A 22,254-nucleotide genomic window follows, 5' to 3' on the forward strand; every position below is an offset into this window, starting at 1 on the left:
ACCCTCTGACATTTTCTGACATTTTGTATTTTATCTTTGGAAATTTAACGTTAAAAGAAAGCAATAATATATGTACCGTGTTTCTTGTCAGACTAAATCCAGAAATATCAAAGGAGAAAATATTCCTTTAGCATATTCTTAAAACGAACTACAAAAAAAAAATACAAAGTAGAATTTTCCTAAAAGCTGTATCGTTTTGGGGGGATGAAATATTCGAGTACTGTGCCAAGCGTTTGATGTTTACCGTGAGAGGAAACGAGTCAGGTAACAGCACACACACAAACAGGGATAGAGGCATTTACCTTCCCTCGAACATAAACACAGTGATGCTCTTTGTCTGTTTTTCATGAATGATATAAACAAGGTTATATCAGCACTTTGTATGATCCCACTTGTGTGTATATAACCATCGGTTACTTGTCCAATATGTGTGTGTTTAGCTCTCATTCAGCCCATAAATAATTCCATCTCCTCCTTTCTACTTTTACCTCACTTCTCACTCGCCTCACTTGTCTCACTCGACTCACTTTCCCCTTACGCCATACAGACTTTCTTTATACAGGAACATCTCCAACTAAATAATCCCTCCTTCATCATCCTGGTTCAGTCAGTATTAATGCAAGAGTCAATAACAAGATTTGATTTTAACTTCCAATTTACACAAGCGAGAGAGAGGAAATTTTGGAACCTATGTGTGTGAGTGAGCGAGACTTGTGTGATACTGGAGTGACAGTTATTACGAGTAGTGGCGCTCTGTAATTGTGTATGATTGACTGATTGATTGGTTTTGCTCTCGTTGCTGACACATCTGGTTTGCTGTCACTACAACTCTGACGTGTGCTGACTCCTCCACCACACGATACCCCAAGTTAGCAATCTGGTCACCCCTTCCGTCCCGTGTGACCCTCAATACCCTAGCGAACTGCCGAGTCATCAGTCTAGCCATTTGTAATCAGTCCTCATATACCAAGATTTAACTTACGTCTACTGTTCTGAGTGTTTGAACTACTAATAAATATTTTCCATCAACCAAGAAACACGTAATTGTAATCGTCTCTGTTACAGGTGTTAACAGGAATTCCCTGGGCCTCACACTTCACTACCAATATATTAAACACTCGATGCCTTAATCAAGTGATCGTCAACAGTAGTCGGTGGTACAGGACCTGGCGTGGGTAAACACTCAGCTATCTGATGCTGATGGCCCTCTTGTTGGTATGTTAGGTCATTTCCTCACCTCGCTTACCTCACCCACCTCCTGGACGAGTTACTCCTACCCACCTCCTGAACGAGTCACTCGTTCTAGTTACCTCCTGCACGAGGTACTCCTCCTAGCTATCTCCTGGACGAGTCACTCCTTCCACCCACCTCCTGGATGAGTTACTCCTCCCACCCAGCTCCTGGACGAGGTACTCCTCCTAGCTATCTCCTGGACGAGTCACTCCTTCCACCCACCTCCTGAATGAGTTATTCCTCCCACCCAGCTCCTGGACGAGTCACTCCTCCTAGCTACCTCCTGGACGAGTTACTCATAAGAACATAAGAAAATAAGGAGTCTGCAATAGGCCGGTTGGCCTGTGCATGGCAACTCCTGTCGAGAGTTACTACCACTTTCTATCATCCATGAATCTATCTAGCCTCCTTTTAAAACTTTCCAGCGTTCCAGCACTTACTACAAAGTTGCTTCAGTACCGACCTGACCTAGCTTGGAGAAGGACGTGCCCCTAAGTGCTCGTGTTAGCGACCATAGGAAATGGCCGCCGTGGATCGTTGTGTTGTGGGGGAAGAGGGGCGGTGTGTGAGGAAAGACGACCCCCAGGCCACTCTATTAAGTCAGCAGGAGCAGTTAGGAGAGAGATAGACGCTTTAAAGGAGGAGAACGAAGCCCTCAGGAGGAGCAGGAGGAGCAGGGGTGGAGAGTATTTGTCTTCAAGGGAACTAGGGACAGACTCAGGAAAGCTGACCAGGGTGTGGAGTGCAGTAACCCCTTCCAAGTGTTGGAGAATGGACAGGACGAGGAAGAGAAGAGGCAGGACGGTGTGGTGCCAGGAGAGAAAAGGGCAGTTGTTCAAACCTTGCCCAGTGGTAAGGTCGTGGTAGTTGGGGACAGCCAGGTGAGGTTCTTAGATAGGACTTTTTGTGCAAGAGATAGGAAACGTAGGACTAGGGTGTGTTTTCCTGGGGCTGGGATAGGGCATGTAGCTGAGAGGATAGATAGGGTTTTGTCAGGGGAGGGTACCAAGCCAGTAGTGTGTCTTAGTGTGGGAGGTAACGACATAGGAAAGGTTAGGAGTGAGGAACTTTTCAAGAGGTAAAGGGAGGCGCTGGGGAAGGTTAGAGATAGGGGAGGGATCTCGATAATATGTGGTGTCTTGCCTAGAAGACACCTACCCTACCCTACCCTAACCTAACCTATTATTGCAGACTCCTTATTTTATTATATTCTTATGGTCTTATATTATGGCACTGAATGTTAAAAAACTATATTTCCCAAACATTATTTGTTTAGTTCTGTACAGTACATCGCCCTCTCCCTCAACCTGCCATTATTCAATATATTATTTGTTCCCTCGTTCTAACAAGAGACACACGATAACATATCCTATTTGATGATGAAAATACACTGTCCAGGAAGAGTCATAACAAACTTGGGGGTTATCTAAGATGTGAACGTGGAAGTGAGAATAAAAACCTGATCCCTTTAACTATTCCCACGGTACATGACATGCCACTCTCGAGTCTCTAAACAGACACAAGAGCATGAGGCTAAACAGCTTATCCTTAGTACTAATATCACTGGCTGAGGCACAGAAGAGGACAGCTTTACACTACTGACTCCAAACCTTCCGAACCGATCAGGGGAACTAAATGTAGACGAAATGAATTAAGATATTAAGTGTGTGTGTGTGTGTGTGTGTGTGTGTGTGTACTTGTCCGCATGTGTGTTTGCATAAAAAACAACAATAATTCTGATTGAATGATTGAATAATTTCCTCAGTAACATACAAGTGAACCAAACTTGGGTACTACACAACTACATTATCACTCAATGACTTATTTTACACTATATCTACTACCACTTAACATTTCTATATCAGTTCAACAACCATCACTCAACCTCGTCCCATTTTATTTAAAGTTCCTTAATCAATAAGAGGAATTATTATCACAACACAAGCATTCATTAATCAGTCTCCATTGTGAATCATTTTGCTGGGGTGTGTGGGAGGATTACGCTGGATAATAACCCAGCCCAACCTAACCTAACATGAAGAATCTCAACTCCAGCTTATTCCAACTAATAACTAACCTAATCTAACCTAATTACAGACAGACAGACAGACAGACAGACAGACAGACACACACACACCCCCTAAATATGTTATATGGAACATAAATATAACTTCCTAAATCACTCTCATATACTTCCTCACCGCGGTCTGACGAAATAGTACACCTGTAACGTTCTGTCAGGGCTCAGGTCGAGGCTCCTCCTTACTGATCATCTATACGTGTGTGTGTGTGTGAGATGTTGCCTGGTATGTAATAAAAAAGGCGGGTATCCGCTTTTGTATTTTGCCATATACGGCGGCTAGTTTATTGTGCACCTATATTCATGTCGCGAACGGAAGCGTAAACGGATTAAATTTAACGAGTAGAGGTCAGGTTTAGATGTATACTATACAAACAGTAAGAGCGATAGAAATTTAATAGACTTGCTGAGAGCGGTTGTATGTACCGAGAATATAGACGTCATAGCAATCACCGAAACTTGGATGAATCTGGCGAGCAAGAACTTTTTATCAGAGTACCACATAGAAGGGTACAACCTTTTTCACAAGGACAGGGAAGGTAGGAAGGGGAGAGGGGTCGCACTCTTCGTCAGGGATTCATTAAAATGTTGCATTAATAATTCAATAAAGGGTTAAATTGGAACCGAGTCTGTATGGGTAGAAATTGCGGAAGGAAGAGAAAAACTAATTATGGGAGTGATTTACAGGCCCCCAAGTCTTGGGAAGGAAGCAGCTCAGTCTATATGGCAGGAAATGAGTAGGGCAGCAAAATACAGCAACCTGTGCATTATGGGGTATTTCAACTTCAGAAATATTGACTGGGACAACATTGTAGGTGACTATGAATCTGAAGACTTCCTAGACGCAGTACAGGACAATTTTTTGAAACAACTAATTACAGAACCTACTAGAGGTGACAATATATTAGACCTAGTATTAAGAAAAATAAAGAAAATATTATCAGAGATACCACAGTAGGGGAAGAACTAGGTAACAGTGATCACAGAGAAATCAGGTTCACCCTAAATTGGGAAACGAAAACAATGATAATATGGTCAGAGTCCTAGACTTTCGATCGGCGGATTATGAGGGGTTAAGAAGGTACCTAGGTGAGGTCGCCTGAGAATAGTCAGGTCAGTCCCCGGTAGGAACGGGTGAGGTCACAGGCGACACAACAATTGATCATGACTATAATATATTCACTAGTATACTACGTAAAGTACAAGAACAAAATATACCATACAGAAAAATTAGTTCAAATAAGAATGAGCCAAAGTGGATGACCAAAAAACTTAAACATGACATGCGAATAAAGAGAGGAATTTATAAGAAATTAAAGGGAGGGGAGGAGCAGTTCAGAAATAGGTATAATGAACTATCTAGGAATGTTAAGAAAAATGTCAGGAAGGCAAAGAGGGACTATGAGATCAGGATAGCAAGAGAATCCAAGGCGAATCCCAAGAATTTTTCCAGGTATATTGGACAAAGGTCAAGTATTCCAGCAAGTGCAGCTTACTTAATATTGGAAGAACAAATACTGTCAATGTATACAGCCTTAACAACATCAACCTTCTGGACGAGTTACTCCTCCTAGCCACCTCCCGGACAAATCACTCCACCTAGCCACCTCCCGGACAAAACACTCCACCTAGCCACCTCCTGGACGAATCACCCTTCCTAACCACCCACCTCCCAGACGAATCACTCCTTCCACCCACCACCACAAGCATACAACACACTCGGAGACCTAAAAAACAAACAAACAAATACCCACAATAATATGAAGGTCAAGTCAGAAAGTCAAACCAACACACAGAATACATCACAAGTTTCTGCTTTTCAGTTTAGCGTTGCAACCTGAAACCTGACATCTTACACGTCCAATCCCTAAATTCTGGCCCTCGAGACTTTGAAACTACCTCAAATCCTTAGTCCTGTTGCAATTTCGCTGCTTCTCCTGTAATTTCACGAGATTAAAACCGACTTCAACCAAAATGAAACTATTGTTAAACTGGTTTGTAATTTCCACACCAATAAGAGACAACAATTTAATATAAGAGTGACTCACTGAATGCATTAATTAAGGCTGTTGATATAACTAATGAAAATCACTCCGGCATAAGTATTGGAGGAGACAGAATCGGATGGAGGGAAAGTGTTGAGGTAAGTCACACATTCAAACTACAATAATAATAATAATAATAATAATAATAATAATAATAATAATAATAATAATAATAATTGAAGTATAAGTAGATACAAGGAAAGATGAAAGCAAAATAAAATCACAAGGAGAAAGAGGGAAGAGAAACAGCTGGGTGTAACCTCAGGACAAACAAGAATAACACTATCAGGAACAAGAACGGAGGACCTACGAACATCACGGCTGAGTCATGGTGAAACTTCAAAAGGTTAAGTAAAGAGAAAGAGAAAGAGAGAGAGAGAGAGAGAGAATGAATGGTGGAGGTGCAGAGAGAAGAAGAGAAGGTTAAGAGAGGAAGTGGGGAAGATTAGACGAAACCAAGAGGAGGAGCAGGAGGAGTGGGATGATGTATGATAGACGAGGAAGAAAAATGGGAAAAGGAAGGGGGAAAGATGAGGAGGTTTAAGAAGTACGACAGGAGACGATGAGAAAGAGAATGAAGAAGATTAAACGAAACACAGACGAGGAAGAAGAATGAGAAGGAGGAGGAACTCTATTTGTTTTATCTTTATATTCTGTCTCTTCTTCACCTCGTCCTCTTTCTCGGTCTCTTCCCCATCTCCTCCCCTTCCTCTCCTTCATCCCCTTCACCTCTTTTCCCTAATCTCTTCTCTACTCACCATTTTCTCCCCCCTTCCTCTTCACGTTCTCTATATCTTTGCATCACCTCTCCCCCTTCCACCTTCCTCTTCCCCATATCCTCCTCCTCCTCCTCTTCTTCTTACACACCCTGGCCAGCAGAGTCTGGCAAAAGATAGAACGAGCAGAGCAAGAACTCTTTCAAAGACTCCCACCAGATAACGACAACAACCATACATGGTTCCCAAAACGTTACCAAATCTCAAAAGGTCCATTACCACCCCCGATCTACACGGCCAGGCAATAGACAACCTCCCTAGACCAGCATCCGCCAGTAGGGTCGGCGGAATATGAAATTAGGCCCTTAAACACCCATATATGGGACAGGGTAGGATGTCTAGTGCCTGTACCGACGGACAATAACTAACCCATGACACAACCCTAACACACCATTAGCTTAGCTAGGCTGTCAGCCCGCCCTCTCATACCTCCTCCCTAAATGTCTTCAATTTCCGAACTATAACTTCCTTCCCCACCTCTAATCTTCTTTCACCCTCCTTTCTACCAAAAAAAAAAAAAAAACCACGGAACTCCTCACCGCCGCAATAAAACACTAGGCCTAATTTTCCTCACCAAGAATCTTCGAAAACTTGTAAAATTATAACTTTTTTTTTTTACAACACAGGAATGAAATTACATATAGCCTCTGTTTTTTTTTGGGGATATCAGCGGGTTGGTGAAGACTCGTGTGGTATAAACTTAAAAGTAAAATTCCTGTCATCAAGGAATTTTAGAGTTATTGAGTACAAGAACTCTTCCTATAAGTCACAGTACTGATTGGTAGGGTGAAGGACGCGCTAAAAGTGATGAACGCAGAGTGAATGTCTAGAAAGCGTCAGGGTGCGTGAACGAGTGGATAACAAGGCGTGAAGCGAGTTTTTTTTCGTGAGAAGATGTGTTACGAACGGGTGATGAAGTGACGGGGGACAAATTTAATGGATATCTATGGATTTTATTGTGAAACGAGAATGACATAGAACACTGATTATAGAAGGAAGAAAGAACGATAAAGAATGAAGGGCAAGTATGAATGTGCTCTTCATTCTGTTAACACTACAGTTCGGAATACCCAACACTATGTTCTGTGTGTTAAAGGAGATATATGATACAGGGAGGACTCATAAAAAAAAATAACCTGCGCAAAATTTTAGAGAGATTCAATAAAATTCAGCTCCCCCTCAAAGGTCAAAGGTCGCTGTGCCTGTAGTTTGGCAGAGTGAGGGTCATGCTTCCCGCTACTGGTTACTGTAACACATTTTAACCTTGTTCACTGTACTATCACTATACTTGCTGGTGTTACTGTCATGTCACTATACTTCAACAGTGAAGGATTTAACGTGTGTATTGTTGGTTATCACTGTAAGCACTGTATTGTAGTGACCAACCATTGAAATACAGTGATTACATGATTCATTGGGACACAAAAGAAGTTTAGCTATGATATAGTCCTTTATTCTTAGTACCAAAATATTATTATTAATGTATTGTTTTGTTGTTCTTTTTTATTTCATTCTTCGGATTATTTTCACTTCTTTTCACGTAGAACTTCAACAATTGTCCTGCTCTTCGTCTGTTATTTTTTGTTTTATTTACATAATGTTTTATTTATAATTTTACTCGTTCATTTTTTCTTCATTTTCCATCTTCTCTTTTTCGTCTTATCAATTTCCTTACATTTCGGAGATGGAACTATATTTCTGTTCTTATAATTTTCTTCATTTCTTCTTTTATCTTTCTTTTCTTCAACTTATTTTTTTTTATGTTTATAATTTTAAATACACTCAGTATCTTCTTTACTTATCGTCTTATTTTCATTTCCTTCCTTCCTTCCTTCCTTCCTTCCTTCCGTGTTTACTCTTGTCTGGGAGTAAAGGTGACAGCCAAGTCTTTGTCAGGCATCATGTTTAGTCTCATGACCTGACCTATGTGACCTTCAGATGACCTGTCCGTCTCCATCTTGAAGTTCTTCACCAGCTGTTGAGTAGAAAGGTCATAAATTATTTTCCAATTAAAGTTTTTATTATCATCATCGTCGTCGTCATAGTCAACGTTATCATTGTCATATTATTATTATTATTATTATTATTATTATTATCATTATTATTATTAATATTATTATGATTATGATTATTATTATTATTATTATTATTATTATTATCATTAATATTATTATTATCATTAGGCTCCATCACCCTAATCATTAAGACAGGGGTCCATTAAGACTTGCCCCTACCCAAATGTCAATGTTAAGTTGTAGGGCCTATTAGTCCTGGGGCCCATTGGATTAATCAGCCTCGACCCAATTATGTCATATTACCTGTACGAGTGCCACCTTGATCTCCAGCTCGGCCAGACGTCTTCCAGGACACATGCGGGCACCGTGACCAAAGGCGACGATGGTATAGGGATGAATCCTCTTCCCGCTAGCGTCCTCTTGTGACTCCTGGGCGGGTGGTGGGTCCTGGGTGGGTGTGTTGTGGTGGGCGGGTGGTGGGTCCTGAGTGGGTGTGTTGTGGTGGACGGGTGGTGGGTCCTGGGTGGATGTGTTGTGGTGGGAAGGTGGTGGGTTCTGCGTGGGTGTATTGTGGTGGGCGGGTGGTGGGTCCTGGGTGGGTGTGGTATGGGTGGAAGAGGTCGTTCTGGAGTAGGTTGACAGCCAGCGCTCGGGCCAGAAGACGTCAGGTTGAGGAAACACTTGAGGGTCGTGACAAGCGACTACTGGAGGTGAGGTCACGAAAGTCTGGGGGAGCAAGAAGGTTAACCCTGGGTAGTGTGAGCAAATAACAGAGGCAGCCTGATGTATGGTATGGGTCTGTAACACACCACAACAGCACAGTAGTATGAGTATAACTACTAACATGCTTCTGTTGTCACTATAACAGCTGCTCTGTAGCTTGTAGTAAAACCTGTAGTAATAGGTGTGAAGAAATGGGAGCTGTAGAGAAGATGAGGTGGAGAGACACTTCCTGGAGCAGTTCCCGCGTGTACAGTATTATGATCTACTCATAGAGGCGTCCCAGCGCACTACCGCCGGTCGCATCGCACCACAGGATAATTGTGTTAATTGTTATTGTATTGCCTTTAAGACCCTCAATAACTACAAGGCCCTGGTGAAAGTCTTAGTTTAATCAGATACTAAAACACACTGTAAAATGTATATTCCATATTAACAGTCACTGTATCACACACAAGGGGCCCTCGGTACAGAGAAGATGACCTAACCTAACGAGTCACATCTATGTCCAGCTAACAACTAACGGGGGAGCCTGTAATTGGCGCTGAAATGCAAATAATGCTGACAAGGCGTAATGACATAAGGTGTGGCTGGCTGGGTTATCCTAGAAGTAATAGTACAGTCAGTAGCATTGATATAATTACGTGAATATAAGTAAACACACATAAGTACATTTACAAGAGCACACAACACAGGAGTCCACCCATAATGTAAACACACAACACACTACACCTCCCCACCATAAACACACAACACACTACACCTCCCCACCATAAACACACAACACACTACACCTCCCCACCATAAACACACAACACACTACACCTCCCCACCATAAATTACTAATAACACAATACACCTCCCCACCATAAACACACAACACACTACACACCTCCCCACCATAAACACACACAATGACACTACACCTCCCCCACCATAAACACACAACACACTACACCTCCCCACCATAAACACACAACACACTACACCTCCCCACCATAAACACACAACACCCCCACCATAAACACCACCTAGTAAGATATGTACCACCAGTGTTATTTTTTACCTTCTTATAATGCTATATTAGACAGACAAACACACTAATACTATTTTACTTAATGAACAAAGCGGACACACATGGGCTCATACATTTAACATCAACACAATGTGTACGATAGCAGAACGGGCGAGTAATGGCATTATAAGGAGTGATGGAACAGGTGAGTAAAGGAACAGGCGAGTGATGGAACAGGCGAGTAAAGGAACAGGCGAGTGATGGAACAGGCTAGTGATGGAACAGGCGAGTGATGGAACAGGCGAGTAAAGGAACAGGCGAGTGATGGAACAGGCGGGAGTGATGGAACAGGGCGAGTGATGAACAGGCGAGTGATGGAACAGGCGAGTGATGGAACAGGCGAGGGATGGTACAGGCGAGTGATGCAGGTTGGAGGCGAGTGGGATGGAACAGGCGAGTGATGGAACAGGCGAGTGATGGTACAGGCGAGTGATGGAACAGGGCGAGTGATGGAACAGGCGAGTGATGGAACAGGCGAGTGATGGAACAGGCGAGTGATGGTACAGGCGAGTGATGTAAACAGGCGAGTGATGTGGTGCAGGTGAGTGATGGAACAGGCGAGTAAAGGAACAGGCGAGTAAAGGAACAGGCGAGTGATGGAACAGGCGAGTGATGGAACAGGCGAGTGATGGAACAGGCGAGTGATGGAACAGGCGAGTGATGGAACAGGCGAGTGATGGAACAGGCGAGTCAAAGAAACAAGACAAATAAACTATAATATCAACAAAGGATTGATACATTATGCTTTTACAGTTGTCACAGTCTCAAAATAATAAACCAAGGAGGGGTTTAATATCCACTATGAGTAAATAAACCAACATCTGGCAGCCCTACACATAACCCAAACATTAAACCCTATTGGACTCAAGTTATCCACAACACATCTTGAAGTATATCCATTCATAATCCATCATCGTTCCAGTAGTTCTTAAGGGGATAATTTATCCATCTTTAGAGTTCAAGGATTTTTTTTTCTCTCTCTCAAAAGACGTATTTATTCGCCTGATATGTTTTAAAAAATAAGATTAAAAACATAATTAGGGTAAATATTTGATAACGCTGGAATGACATGATTAATTAGGTGTACTCATGGGAGGTGTGGGGGGTGAAATGGGTGAGGATGGTCGGTAAGAGAATGGGGGGTAGGGAGGAGGGAAGTGGGGGGATGGGGGAGGTGGGGGGATGGGGAGATGTGGGGGGGATGGGGGAGAATGTGGGGGGAATCTTTGACTTTCAACTTAGTTCTTCCTTGATCTATAACTTGGTAGATATGAAGGTGTTCAGGGAAGAGGGGGAAGGAGGAAGGGGGAGGGAGGGAGGAGGGAGAGATAGGAAGAGAGGGAGGGAAGGAGAGAGATGCCGAGAGGTAAGAGAGGAAAAAAGAGAGGAGAGGAAGGAAGGAAGGAGTATGAAAGAAATACAATAACCAAAGAGGAAAAACCAGAAAAAACTATTAACCATGATGGAAGAACAGAAAGAACATTAGCGACAGTGAAATAAGAACAAAGAAGAAAAATGAAAGAAGAACAAAATGAAGAATCAAATAATAGAACTTTCCACTGACAAGTTTCCCTCTCTAGTTATCTCTTGTGTTTATCACCTCATTTAGTGGATGAAGGAGACGAAGACAACGCAAATAAACGGAAGAATAATGATAAGAGGAGAAGAATAAAGGTGAAACAGCAAAAATAAACACACACACACACACGCACACACGCACACACACACACACACACACACACACACACGCACACACACACACACACTATCTGTCTTTAATCTTTCGTGTCATAAATTCATCTCAAAAGGTGAATTTATGAAGGAATTTACGGTAAAAATATTGATTTAATCATTTAGTAGTTTTTAAAAGATGAAATACACTTAGAAAAAATATACATCATAGAGAGTTTAAACATAAGACAATAAATAAATAAATAAATAAATAAATAAATAAATAAAATAAATTAATAAATAAATGAATGAATAAATAAATGAATAATCTAATACTACCACAAACAAACAAATACAAACACTAATTACGCAAGACAGGTACTCACTCCTGCAGGTACCAGGTAGCCGGAGAACACCATGTCCTGCTGGATCAATCTACTCCTGGAGGAGGCTGAGGGCCGTAGCCTAAGTGTTTCCTGCACCACCGCCCGCAGGTACACCAACCCCTGAGACAGGTGAGATGCATACAGGTGAGATAACACTGGTTTAGCTCTCTCTCTCTCTCTCTCCTTCACCTCTTTTCCCCCTCTCTCTCAAGTTCCTCTCTCTCTTTTCCTCTCTTCTCGCCTCTCTTCTTTCCCTCTCTCGCCTCTCTCTCATTTCTATTCCTCCTCTCCTCTTTCTCCTCTCACCTCTAACCCAAAATCAAAGCCAGTTCAAAGCTTTGGTAGTCAAGTGAGGGGGGGTGGGGGTGGGAGGGGCGGGGGTGGGGTGGGGTAGGGGCGGGGGTGGGGGTGGGGTGGGTGGGAGGGGTTGGGTGTGGCGGGGGTGGGGTGGGATGAGACACGTTTTGACTGTGAATGGTAGAAGAATATCCAGGAGTTTCCATCTATGCTCTTTAGGTAACAGGGAAACATTGTTCCTGTCAACATTCAGTACAAATGATATACTGAAACATGTCTGCCAATCAGGATATATTAATTATTGTTATTCATATATCACCAATGTATAAGTTATTCATATATCACCAATGTATAAGTTATTCATATATCACCAATGTATAAGTTATTCATATATCACCAATGTATAAGTTATTCATATATCACCAATGTATAAGTTATTCATATATCACCAATGTACAAGTTATTCTTTTAATCCAAATATGTTTAATGATTCCTGACTCCACCTTTAACGATGAGTTCACGAAAATATACAAAATGTATTGAATTTATTGTGTGTGAGACAGGGTTGTTTGTAGGAACTTCTGAATATACGGTCTTTTAGAAGGATTAACGAGGAATCCTACGATGATTAGGATATCAAAATGTAATGAGTGTTTGTACTTGGAGGTGTCTCGAAGGATGAGTTAAGTACCTACCTGAAGGTTATGAACGGCTAATGACATCCTTCACTTCCTGGTACAGAAGGTAAGAGTCTGCTGATCCCTCGCCAGGAAGTACACACGCAGTAGCTTCCAGAGTCGTGGCGGTCAGAAACGATACGACACGTTAATATTTCCCCGTGGCTGAAAAAACACGACTCACTCACGACTATATATGACTATTAACTGTTTTCCTGTAACTTCATGACTCCATGTTTCATTACCTGTAACTTACGACTCCACATGCCTATTGCCTATTACCTGTAACTTACGACTCCACATGACTATTGGCTATTACCTGTAACTTACGACTCCACATGACTATTGCCTATTACCTGTAACTTACGACTCCACATGACTATTGGCTATTTCCCGTTACTCACTCACGACTGATCATGACTATTGACTATTTTACTGTAACTCATTCACGCTTTCCGCCTCTAAATAGTTCGTTAGTTGGAGGTTTCAAATCTAACGGGATCTCAATATAACGGACTTTCCTCTCCATATGGTCTGTTAAATAGAGGAGGAGGAGGAGGAGGAGGAGGAGGAGGAGGAGGAGGATTCTAAATATTTGAGGACGATGATTTAAGCTTTTAACCCCTTTCGGCGGTAATGTCTCACTTAGGTTTATTATTCTGACTCAAAATACGTTAAAGGATTATATTATTGCCCTCAATTGGATGATCCATAGTTAAACCATCGTCATCAAAGGGTTAAAACATCGTCTTCAAAGGGTTAAGCCATCGTCATCAAAGGGTTAAAACATCGTCTTCAAGGGGTTAAAACATCGTCTTCAAGGGGTTAAGCCATCGTCATCAAAGGGTTAAAACATCGTCATCAAAGGGTTAAAACATCGTCTTTAAAGGGTTAAAACATAATCCTTTAAGGGTTAAACCATCGTCCTCAAAAAGTTAAACAACCCCACTGAAAAAAAACCCAGTTGGACAGGTCACCATGGTTTAAACTTTCTCCAGGTTTGTGTACGATTTAACACCCAACACACTGTGTCTTAAGTATTGTTTGTGTTATGTTCACTATGGTAACATTTTATAGTAGACAGTTATTATGGCCGTGTGTGCACCCTCCCCCCCCTCGCACGCGCGCATACACACACACACACACACACACACACACACACACACACACACACGATCAAACTGCCGGGGTTCAGGTGTAGCACTGTACCCATCACTGCCTCACAGGTAATCAAGAACCAGTTATTAGCGACAGGTGAGAGAAGCCAAATCCATTTCCAGAGCGTCACTCACTACAGAGGCGAGTGACTGTGAAGCGTATAACTTGCCTGTGTAACTCACTCGGCAGAAATAGTAATTATTCTCAGTAGTGACGTGTGTGTTGTGGATGTTGTTCGCTGTAAATCATTAAGGTTTATACCGTCTGGTTATATATGATCAAATGTATCGCTTCTGTTCGACTAATATAAAATTTATGGATTTCACCCTTAGCATAAAGTCAGGTACCCATGCACATCAGGGTCGATTGGGGGTCCCTCGGATGCGAACCAGCGAGTCTTAGGACAGGGTGTGAGTGATATGTCCCTTAGCCATAGCCTCCTGGAGTAGATTATTTTTTTTCAAGTTAAGAGAAAAAATTATTGCCGACTGTTTCACTCAAGCCGGAAAGCACCTAACCCCGTCAGCTTAACAATAACGACAATAACTACTACAATAACATTTTCTAACAACAACAAAACAAAAACATCATCTCAAAACATCCCTCTTTTGTTTACATCACCTAAAACATTCAAAACAGTTTCACCATAAACATATCTCACCTTTATCTCCGTGACATAGTGAATATATATAGAAAATAACATGAATATATTCTTAACATGTCATGTCTGTTCTGGTTTGTCATGTCTCGTCTGATTATGTCACCTCTACACTTCATAATTAACTATCTGGTATACATTAAGTGAGGTTTAATATATAATTTTTAAAACTATATACAACCTGGTTTGATATATGGGTTTTTTGGTTATATAAAATGAGAGTTAATGATTTAAGAAACTAGATCAATTAATTATTCAAATAAGTGATGACTAATACTCCTCAAGGCTTTAGAGTAAAGAACAAGATAAACACTTAATTCCTCACCTGTAATTAGATTTGTTTAAGATAACATTTCACAGGTAAAGATTAAAGCCATTAAAAAAATATACACATACGTCTATTATAAATGGAGTCGATTAAATATATATATATGTATAAGATAACACTAAAACAACCATCAATAACAAGCAATAACGAGAATAAACAAGAGATCAGAGGAGATAAAAAAAAATATTGAAGATATGACGAAAGAAATGGAAGGAAATCATCAAATTAAGAATAGAATTAGATAAAGATGATACGATTTAGAACTGTCTTATCCTAGTCCTACCACCCTGGGATGTTAACAGGACCTCCTTATCCTAGTCCTGCCACCCTGGGATGTTAACAGGACCTATTTATCCCAGTACTACCACCCTGGGATGTTAACAGGACCTCCTTATCCCAGTACTACCACCCTGGGATGTTAACAGGACCTCCTTATCCCAGTCCTACCACCCTGGGATGTTAACAGGACCTCCTTATCCCAGTACTACCACCCTGGGATGTTAACAGGATCTCCTTATCCCAGTCCTACCACCCTGGGATGATAATAGGATCTCCTTATCCTAGTCCTACCACCCTGGGATGATAATAGGACCTCCTTATCCCAATTTTACTGCCCTGGGATGATAACAGGACCTCCTTATCCCAATCGTGCCTCCCTGGGATAATAACAGGACCTACTTATTCCAGTCCTACCGCCCTGGGATATCTACAAAACCTCCTTATCCCAATCCTACCGCCTTGGGACGACACACAGCGTCCTATATACCATCTTGGAGTAACGACACAACCCACTTACCTCCTCAACGTCGCTAGAAAGTATATGGTGGGGGAAGGTGGACCTACTTACAGCGTCTATACCACCCTGGAAGATCTCCACCAGCAGGAGGAAGACGTCCATGGTGGGAAGCTGAGAGTTACTGAAGAGGGAGTCCAGGAAAGGGTGGTGAAAGGAAAATGCCTCAGGGTCTTGGGCTCGTTCCTCCTGACGTAACATCAACTCCTCCTGAACTATTCTGTAAGAGAGGTGAAAAGGAGACACTGATAGTATTAATTCCTAAGTTGTCTCTATATATCCGGTTTTTAGGTGTTTAGATTATTTTTATTTTTTCACCTTTATGTAACCATTTGGGGATTTAAGGCAGTTTCCCCTTTAGTTAGGATGTATGTGGTCGTTTATATGCAAGTTTAACCACATACATATATACTCAAACCCGAATTTAATACCGAACCCGAATTCTTACACTGATATTATGAGGTTGGGTTGGGTTGGGTTGGGTTGGGTTGGTAATTAATCAAGTGAAGGAGTTGTTTACCCAGCGATGGTGTCCTGGGCGTGAGACAGTCGACGATACATCCTCGACGGGAAGTACTTGTAGAACGGAGGCAAAAACATCGACTCTCCCAAAAGTTCAAGAATATTCTGGTTAGCTGTGATGACTCTGCTGGCGCGGGTGGAGGAGAGGTCATGATGCCCTTGGTGGTCATGGGCGTCTGGATGAAGGCAGCCTAGTCGGGTACCCAAAGACACAACTCCGACAGCTTTTGGATAAGAGTTGGAAAGTGAATCAGTCTTGGGTATCTTATCGTGGTATTGAGGAGCTTACTGTAGTAGGCGAGAGAAGTAAACAAGAGAGAGAAATTGATCTGGTATTACGTTGCAGAGATAAAGATAATATATATGCTGCAATCAAGAGTAAAATAGGGGAGACAGGAGAGAAAGAAGAACGACATACACACAAAAAACAACAAGAAAGACAGAATAATAAAAAATAACGAGTGAAAAATAAAGAAATGGTAAAAAAGAAATAGTAGAAGAGTGGAAGGTAAATAAGGATATACAAATGCATGACCCGGAGACAGACAGACAGAACTTTGGTGGACACACAAGCGACAACGACGGGGCGCTGACTGTCCACTATAGGAGCACCACATACCAGAGCCTAACCTAACACAATTTGACCTGACCTGACTTGACCTAACCTAACACAATTTGACCTGACCTGACTTGACCTAACCTAATCTTATGTGTACATATATACCAGAGCGAATTCAGCAGCTACCGACTGAACTGTTTAACTGATGTGTCGTCGCCCTGCTGGTATTTACGGATTCTGTAGTGATGAAATACAGCCTGTGAGAGGAGGATCAGCAGCTGGAATCTATACCGAGAGTGAGAGAGAGTGGGTGACTGACTGTGGAGAGGGACGAGTGACTGGAGGGACGAGTGACTGGAGGGACGAGTGACTGGAGGGACGAGTGACGCGATAAGACTCATCTGTGTGTTAAAAATGACGATATTTAGTGTTCAGGGTTACGTCAAGTGTTGCCCCCCACCTGCCATCACTACACCAGAAACACAACATCTGATCTCTGCCCTCATGACAGCTTCAGGGATGAGTTGATTCGTCGTAAATAATGTTTGTCTTTAGTTCCTCCAGTGTGGGTTAGCTTTCTCTTATCATCTGTGGGTGTTTTAATGATGATAATGATTACTCTTAGTTCATAATTATTAACTTTTCACAGTTTTATCAGGTGAAAGTAACCTCCAGTAGTAATTCAAAACGTTCTTCTTCATATATTTTCAGTCTACCCCACAAAAAAGTGCCCTTAACAAAAACAAAAGCAAAATAAACAAAAATCAACGTTCGTGGAATATAACTAATTTGCATACCTGAGATGATTATGCAAATTAGCTCATTGGTTTCAGTAGATAAGCCCCAATGTCTTGAGAACCACTTTGTAAATGACCACTCGACTCCCTGCCAACACTTCGTCCACAAAAAATTTCAGTGATAATAATCCTTCCTATGGCGTCAGATGTGGTTTATTCTGAATGTTATTATCACCATCCAGGTGTGCAGTCACCACCACCACCCCTGTCACTAGTACAACAACCACAATCACAATCATCACCTAGGTCCATTAAAACTACCACAATTGCCAACATGAAAGCTACCACATACATACATACATACATACATACATACATACATACATACATACATGATGCCCTAAGAGAAACCCCTGCTCGCTGGAAATATGTCGACGACCCCACCATTGGGATCAGCGTCAACAATTCTGCTCCCAACTATACCGCCCTTCAAGATTTATTGAAGTCTCCAAAACTGGGCCACCAACAACTACTGTATGTCACCACCAACCATACCAAGACCATAGTTAGGCACATCAACCTCTCCTCCGACATTGTCCCACCTCCTTCCATTACTCTGGGTCCGAACACACTCCAGGTTGTAGATTCCACTAAGCTCCTCGGCGTCACCATAGACAACAAACTAAATTGGAAACCACACGTCAGTGAAGTTGTCAAATCCTCCAGTTTCCGTCTCCACCTCCTCCCGCCGACTCAAGTCCCTCAGGTTCCTGCACCCGAGCTCCTCAGTGTTCACTCAACATTCATACTTCCCAAGCTCACCTATGCCTCCCCACCTGGTCTTCCTCCCTAAATGCCACACAACGTAAACACCTAGAAAAAGCAAAAGAGGGCATGCAAGATTATTCTCTCCCCTTCCTACTCCACATATCAAGAAGCGCTCAACACACTGACCCTTTCGACTCTCACTGACCATCACCACGACCTCATCTGCAAATTTGGTAAGAAGCTTCTGCACCATCCTCGACACCGGCTCCTACTACCACCTGAGATCCCTAGCCCGAGAATTGCTGTTCGACACCACAACCGCATCCAGCCCATACGAGCACCAACACCCAGAATCACCAACACCCGCAATCACCAACACCCACAACTACCAACACCCAGAATCACCAAAACCCACAGCTACCAACACCAACAACCAACAACCACCCACAACCACGACCAACCACAACCAGAGTAATGCACGACGCGACCCATCATACCGGCAATGTAACCGGAAGTAGTGTTGGCTGGCCAGCAAGGTGAGTCGGGAGGCGAGTTTATTGATCAGTAACATCTGTCTCTCCTCACCCTCCCTCCCTCCCTCTCTCTCTCTCTCTCTCTCTCTCTCTCTCTCTCTCTCTCTCTACGACGCCTCACGCCTACACACACTACTCGTCGTCTCCATCAACACGATTTTCCACTATATTTTATCGCCGTCTGTCAACACCATGATGCAGTGCCACCATATGTTAGTTATCTCTCCAGTACCACCATATGTTAGTTATCTCTCAGTGCCACCACATGTTAGTTATCTCTCAGTGCCACCACATGTTAGTTATCTCTCAGTGCCACCATATGTTAGTTATCTCTCTAGTGCCACCATATGTTAGTTATCTCTCTAGTGCCACCATATGTTAGTTATCTCTCAGTGCCACCACATGTTAGTTATCTCTCAGTGCCACCATATGTTAGTTATCTCTCAGTGCCACCACATGTTAGTTATCTCTCAGTGCCACCACATGTTAGTTATCTCTCAGTGCCACCATATGTTAGTTATCTCTCAGTGTCACGAATCACCACCACTAACCATTGCCACTCATCACCACCACCACTCATCATAACCCTCGCTACCACCACCACCATTCCTAACTCCCACTCACCACCATTCCTCACTCCCACTCACCACCATTCCTCACTCCCACTCACCACCATTCCTCACTCACCACTACCCCACCATTCGTTCTAGTCTTCAACCTTTGTCCCTCGCTAATCATTAGTGGTCAGGTTAGGTTAGCTTATTACACTTCTCTTCCCCCTTCCTTCTCCTCTTCCCCCTTCCTTCTCCCTCCCCAATTGCGATTCTTCTCTTCTCTCCTCTTCTTCCTTCCTTCTCACATTACTTATCCATTTACAATCTTTTTCCTCTTCCTTTTCCCTCTTCTTCCTTTCCCCTTGCGATTCCCCCTCCCTCCCTCCCCCCCAAGATTATCCACTAACACCACTATCATTAGTTTTCCCTTCTCAGTTTTTCTTTCTTCCTTCCTTCCTTCCTGCTCTCCTTTCTCTATCTCTCCCATTGTATTTCCACTTTTTCAGTTTCCTGCCTCCTCTCTTCTTCCCTATCCCTCTACCTCCTCCCATCACCCCCATAGCTCTCAGTAGCTTCCGACCATACCAGGCAAAATCCGGACGTCTCCTTGCCCTCTCCTCCTCCTCCTTATCTATCTTCCTCTCCTCCGCTTCCCTCTTTGTAAACAATGGTAAATAGGGATTATGTTTACCGAGAAACTCTTGAACACTTTCGCTAATTTTGTTGAATGTCTCTTTTAAGAGGCGACCTGTGTGCGTGTGTGTGTGTGTGTTGTATCTCTCTCTCTCTCTCTCTCTCTCTCTCTCTCTCTCCTATCTTAACCACACAACCTCTCACCATTAGATCTTTATCATCATCTACCTTCATCATCAACCACCTCATATCCATCTCTCACCATTCCTCACGATCCCTCACACACACACACACACACACACACACACACACACACACACACACAACCTCCTCCTCCTCCCTTATGACTCCATTTCCTCTCCTCTCAAGATCTTTCCCATTTCTCACCTTCTAGTGTGTAATGGAAGAGCAGAGGCAGAAGGTCCGGCACGACGTGAGACCCACCTTCAGGACCCTCTTGTAATGGGTAACGCGCCATCAGGAGACATACCAGGTCCTCCGCCACCTTATTCTGCGCCGCTCGGTACCTGCTCACTACTTCCGGTCGAAGGAGAGCGTGTACGGCGCTACGCAGACGACGCCACTCACTTCCGTTCCTGAAGGAGGGAGGAAGGCACTGGTTGTCGTGGCTTAAAGGAGCATTGTTGGTGAGTTTTGGAGGTGGAAGATACGAGTTATAGTGGAACCTCTATTTAACGGACTATATATAGAGAGAGAGGAAAATCCGTTGTATCGAGGCTCCGTTAGATGTGAATCCTTCATATAACGAACTACATAAAGATAAAAATCCGTTATATCGAGGGTCCGTTAGATGTGAAACCCCCATCTAACGGATTATATGGAGAGATAAATCCGTTATATGGAGGTTTCACTGTAGTGCCGTTCTTATTGGTAGCGATGAGAAATAAAACAATATATACCTTTGTTTACATGGACAGGTAGGCGAAGGTAGTGTGTATGTCTCTGTTGTTACCCGGGACTAGCGTGGAACAGAGTACATGAGGATCTGTTGCCCTTAGGCTTTTGTGGAGGATGGCCTAGCCTTTTAAGGACGATGGTTTAAAGTTTAAACCCTTTGAGAATGAATGATTAAACCTGTGAGGACAATGGTTTAACCCTTCAAGGACTATAGGTAGAAGGTTGTGGTTGTACTAGATTAGACGATAGTGGTAGTGGATCAGAGGATAGTGGTAGTAGTTGTAGTGGATCAGAAGATAGTGGTAGTAGTGGATCAGAGGGTAGTAGCTCGGGTGCACTGGCTCGACTAAGGGGCAACTAAGCAGCAAGTAAACGTAAAACAAAACAAAAACTGCCTCACTTGTTGAATTATATAAACGTGTTCACATGAATTTAAGTCCATCATTTTGGAAAGTTTGATACCAATGTCTGCGAAAAGAATAAGTATAAAACTTTATCTTTCAGGATATATAACAAACGGCACGTCCCTATTACGTCATGATTTGTGTAAAGAATAAAAAACGTTATATGAATTTTATTAGGGGAAAATAACAAATGAATGTCCCCCCTTTCTATGGTTTCCCCTAGAAGGTAAAGGGGAAAATATAGGAAAATGTTGACTCGTGTCGGTAGATTTAACCCAAACGACCACCGTGTGTTGTCGTGGCCCCAGGTCGAGGTAGGGAAGGATGTCTGCTGTTTGGGGAGAGGAAGTGGGGGAAGGAGGGGGTGGAGGGGAGGGAAGGAGGGGGTGGAAGGGAGGGAAGGGGATGGGAGGGAGGAGGGAAGGGGACGGGTGGGGGAGGAAGGGAGACTACCACATAGCTCCGCCTGACATGGTCCAGCTGTCTCTCAAAGGGTGACACTGTTCTCGCTCCCACGTATTCTGCGGATTCGCTCGCTATTCCACAGACCTACCAACGTATCATTGTCTGAGAGGCAAAGAGAAGTGAATCTATTTTTTATTGTTCTTTGAGATGTCTTAGTATGTCTCACGTCGTGGTTTCTTGTTCGTTCATTACAGACATCATAAAAGGAAACTGGCTGCTGGATTTCGTTTTCCAGGAATTTGGAAATTA

At 42.8% G+C, this 22,254-nt stretch overlaps 1 protein-coding gene and 1 long non-coding RNA gene across 2 annotated transcripts in view; both read right to left on the minus strand.

The window, feature by feature from the left end:
* Nucleotides 1-7,571: 7,571 nt before the first annotated feature.
* LOC121873571 lies at nucleotides 7,572-8,656 on the minus strand. The gene is made up of 2 exons (XR_006090264.1): nucleotides 8,453-8,656; nucleotides 7,572-8,109 (listed from the first exon to the last, which is right to left on the minus strand). It is a non-coding gene; the product is annotated as an uncharacterized LOC121873571 (long non-coding RNA).
* Nucleotides 8,657-9,134: 478 nt separating this feature from the next.
* The window catches only part of LOC121873562 (ecdysone 20-monooxygenase-like), a 24,260-nt gene continuing 11,140 nt past the window's right edge, over nucleotides 9,135-22,254 (minus strand). Inside the window, exons 5-9 of the mRNA XM_042377206.1 lie at nucleotides 20,606-20,814; nucleotides 16,433-16,658; nucleotides 15,967-16,132; nucleotides 12,002-12,121; nucleotides 9,135-9,242 (exon numbers count right to left, since the gene is read on the minus strand). Coding sequence (XP_042233140.1) covers nucleotides 9,135-9,242; nucleotides 12,002-12,121; nucleotides 15,967-16,132; nucleotides 16,433-16,658; nucleotides 20,606-20,814 — 829 coding nt within the window. The remainder of the gene's footprint in view (nucleotides 9,243-12,001; nucleotides 12,122-15,966; nucleotides 16,133-16,432; nucleotides 16,659-20,605; nucleotides 20,815-22,254) is intronic.

Source organism: Homarus americanus, unplaced genomic scaffold (assembly GCF_018991925.1).
Source record: "Homarus americanus isolate GMGI-L3 unplaced genomic scaffold, GMGI_Hamer_2.0 scaffold30858, whole genome shotgun sequence".
Classification (NCBI taxonomy): Eukaryota; Metazoa; Arthropoda; class Malacostraca; order Decapoda; family Nephropidae; genus Homarus; species Homarus americanus.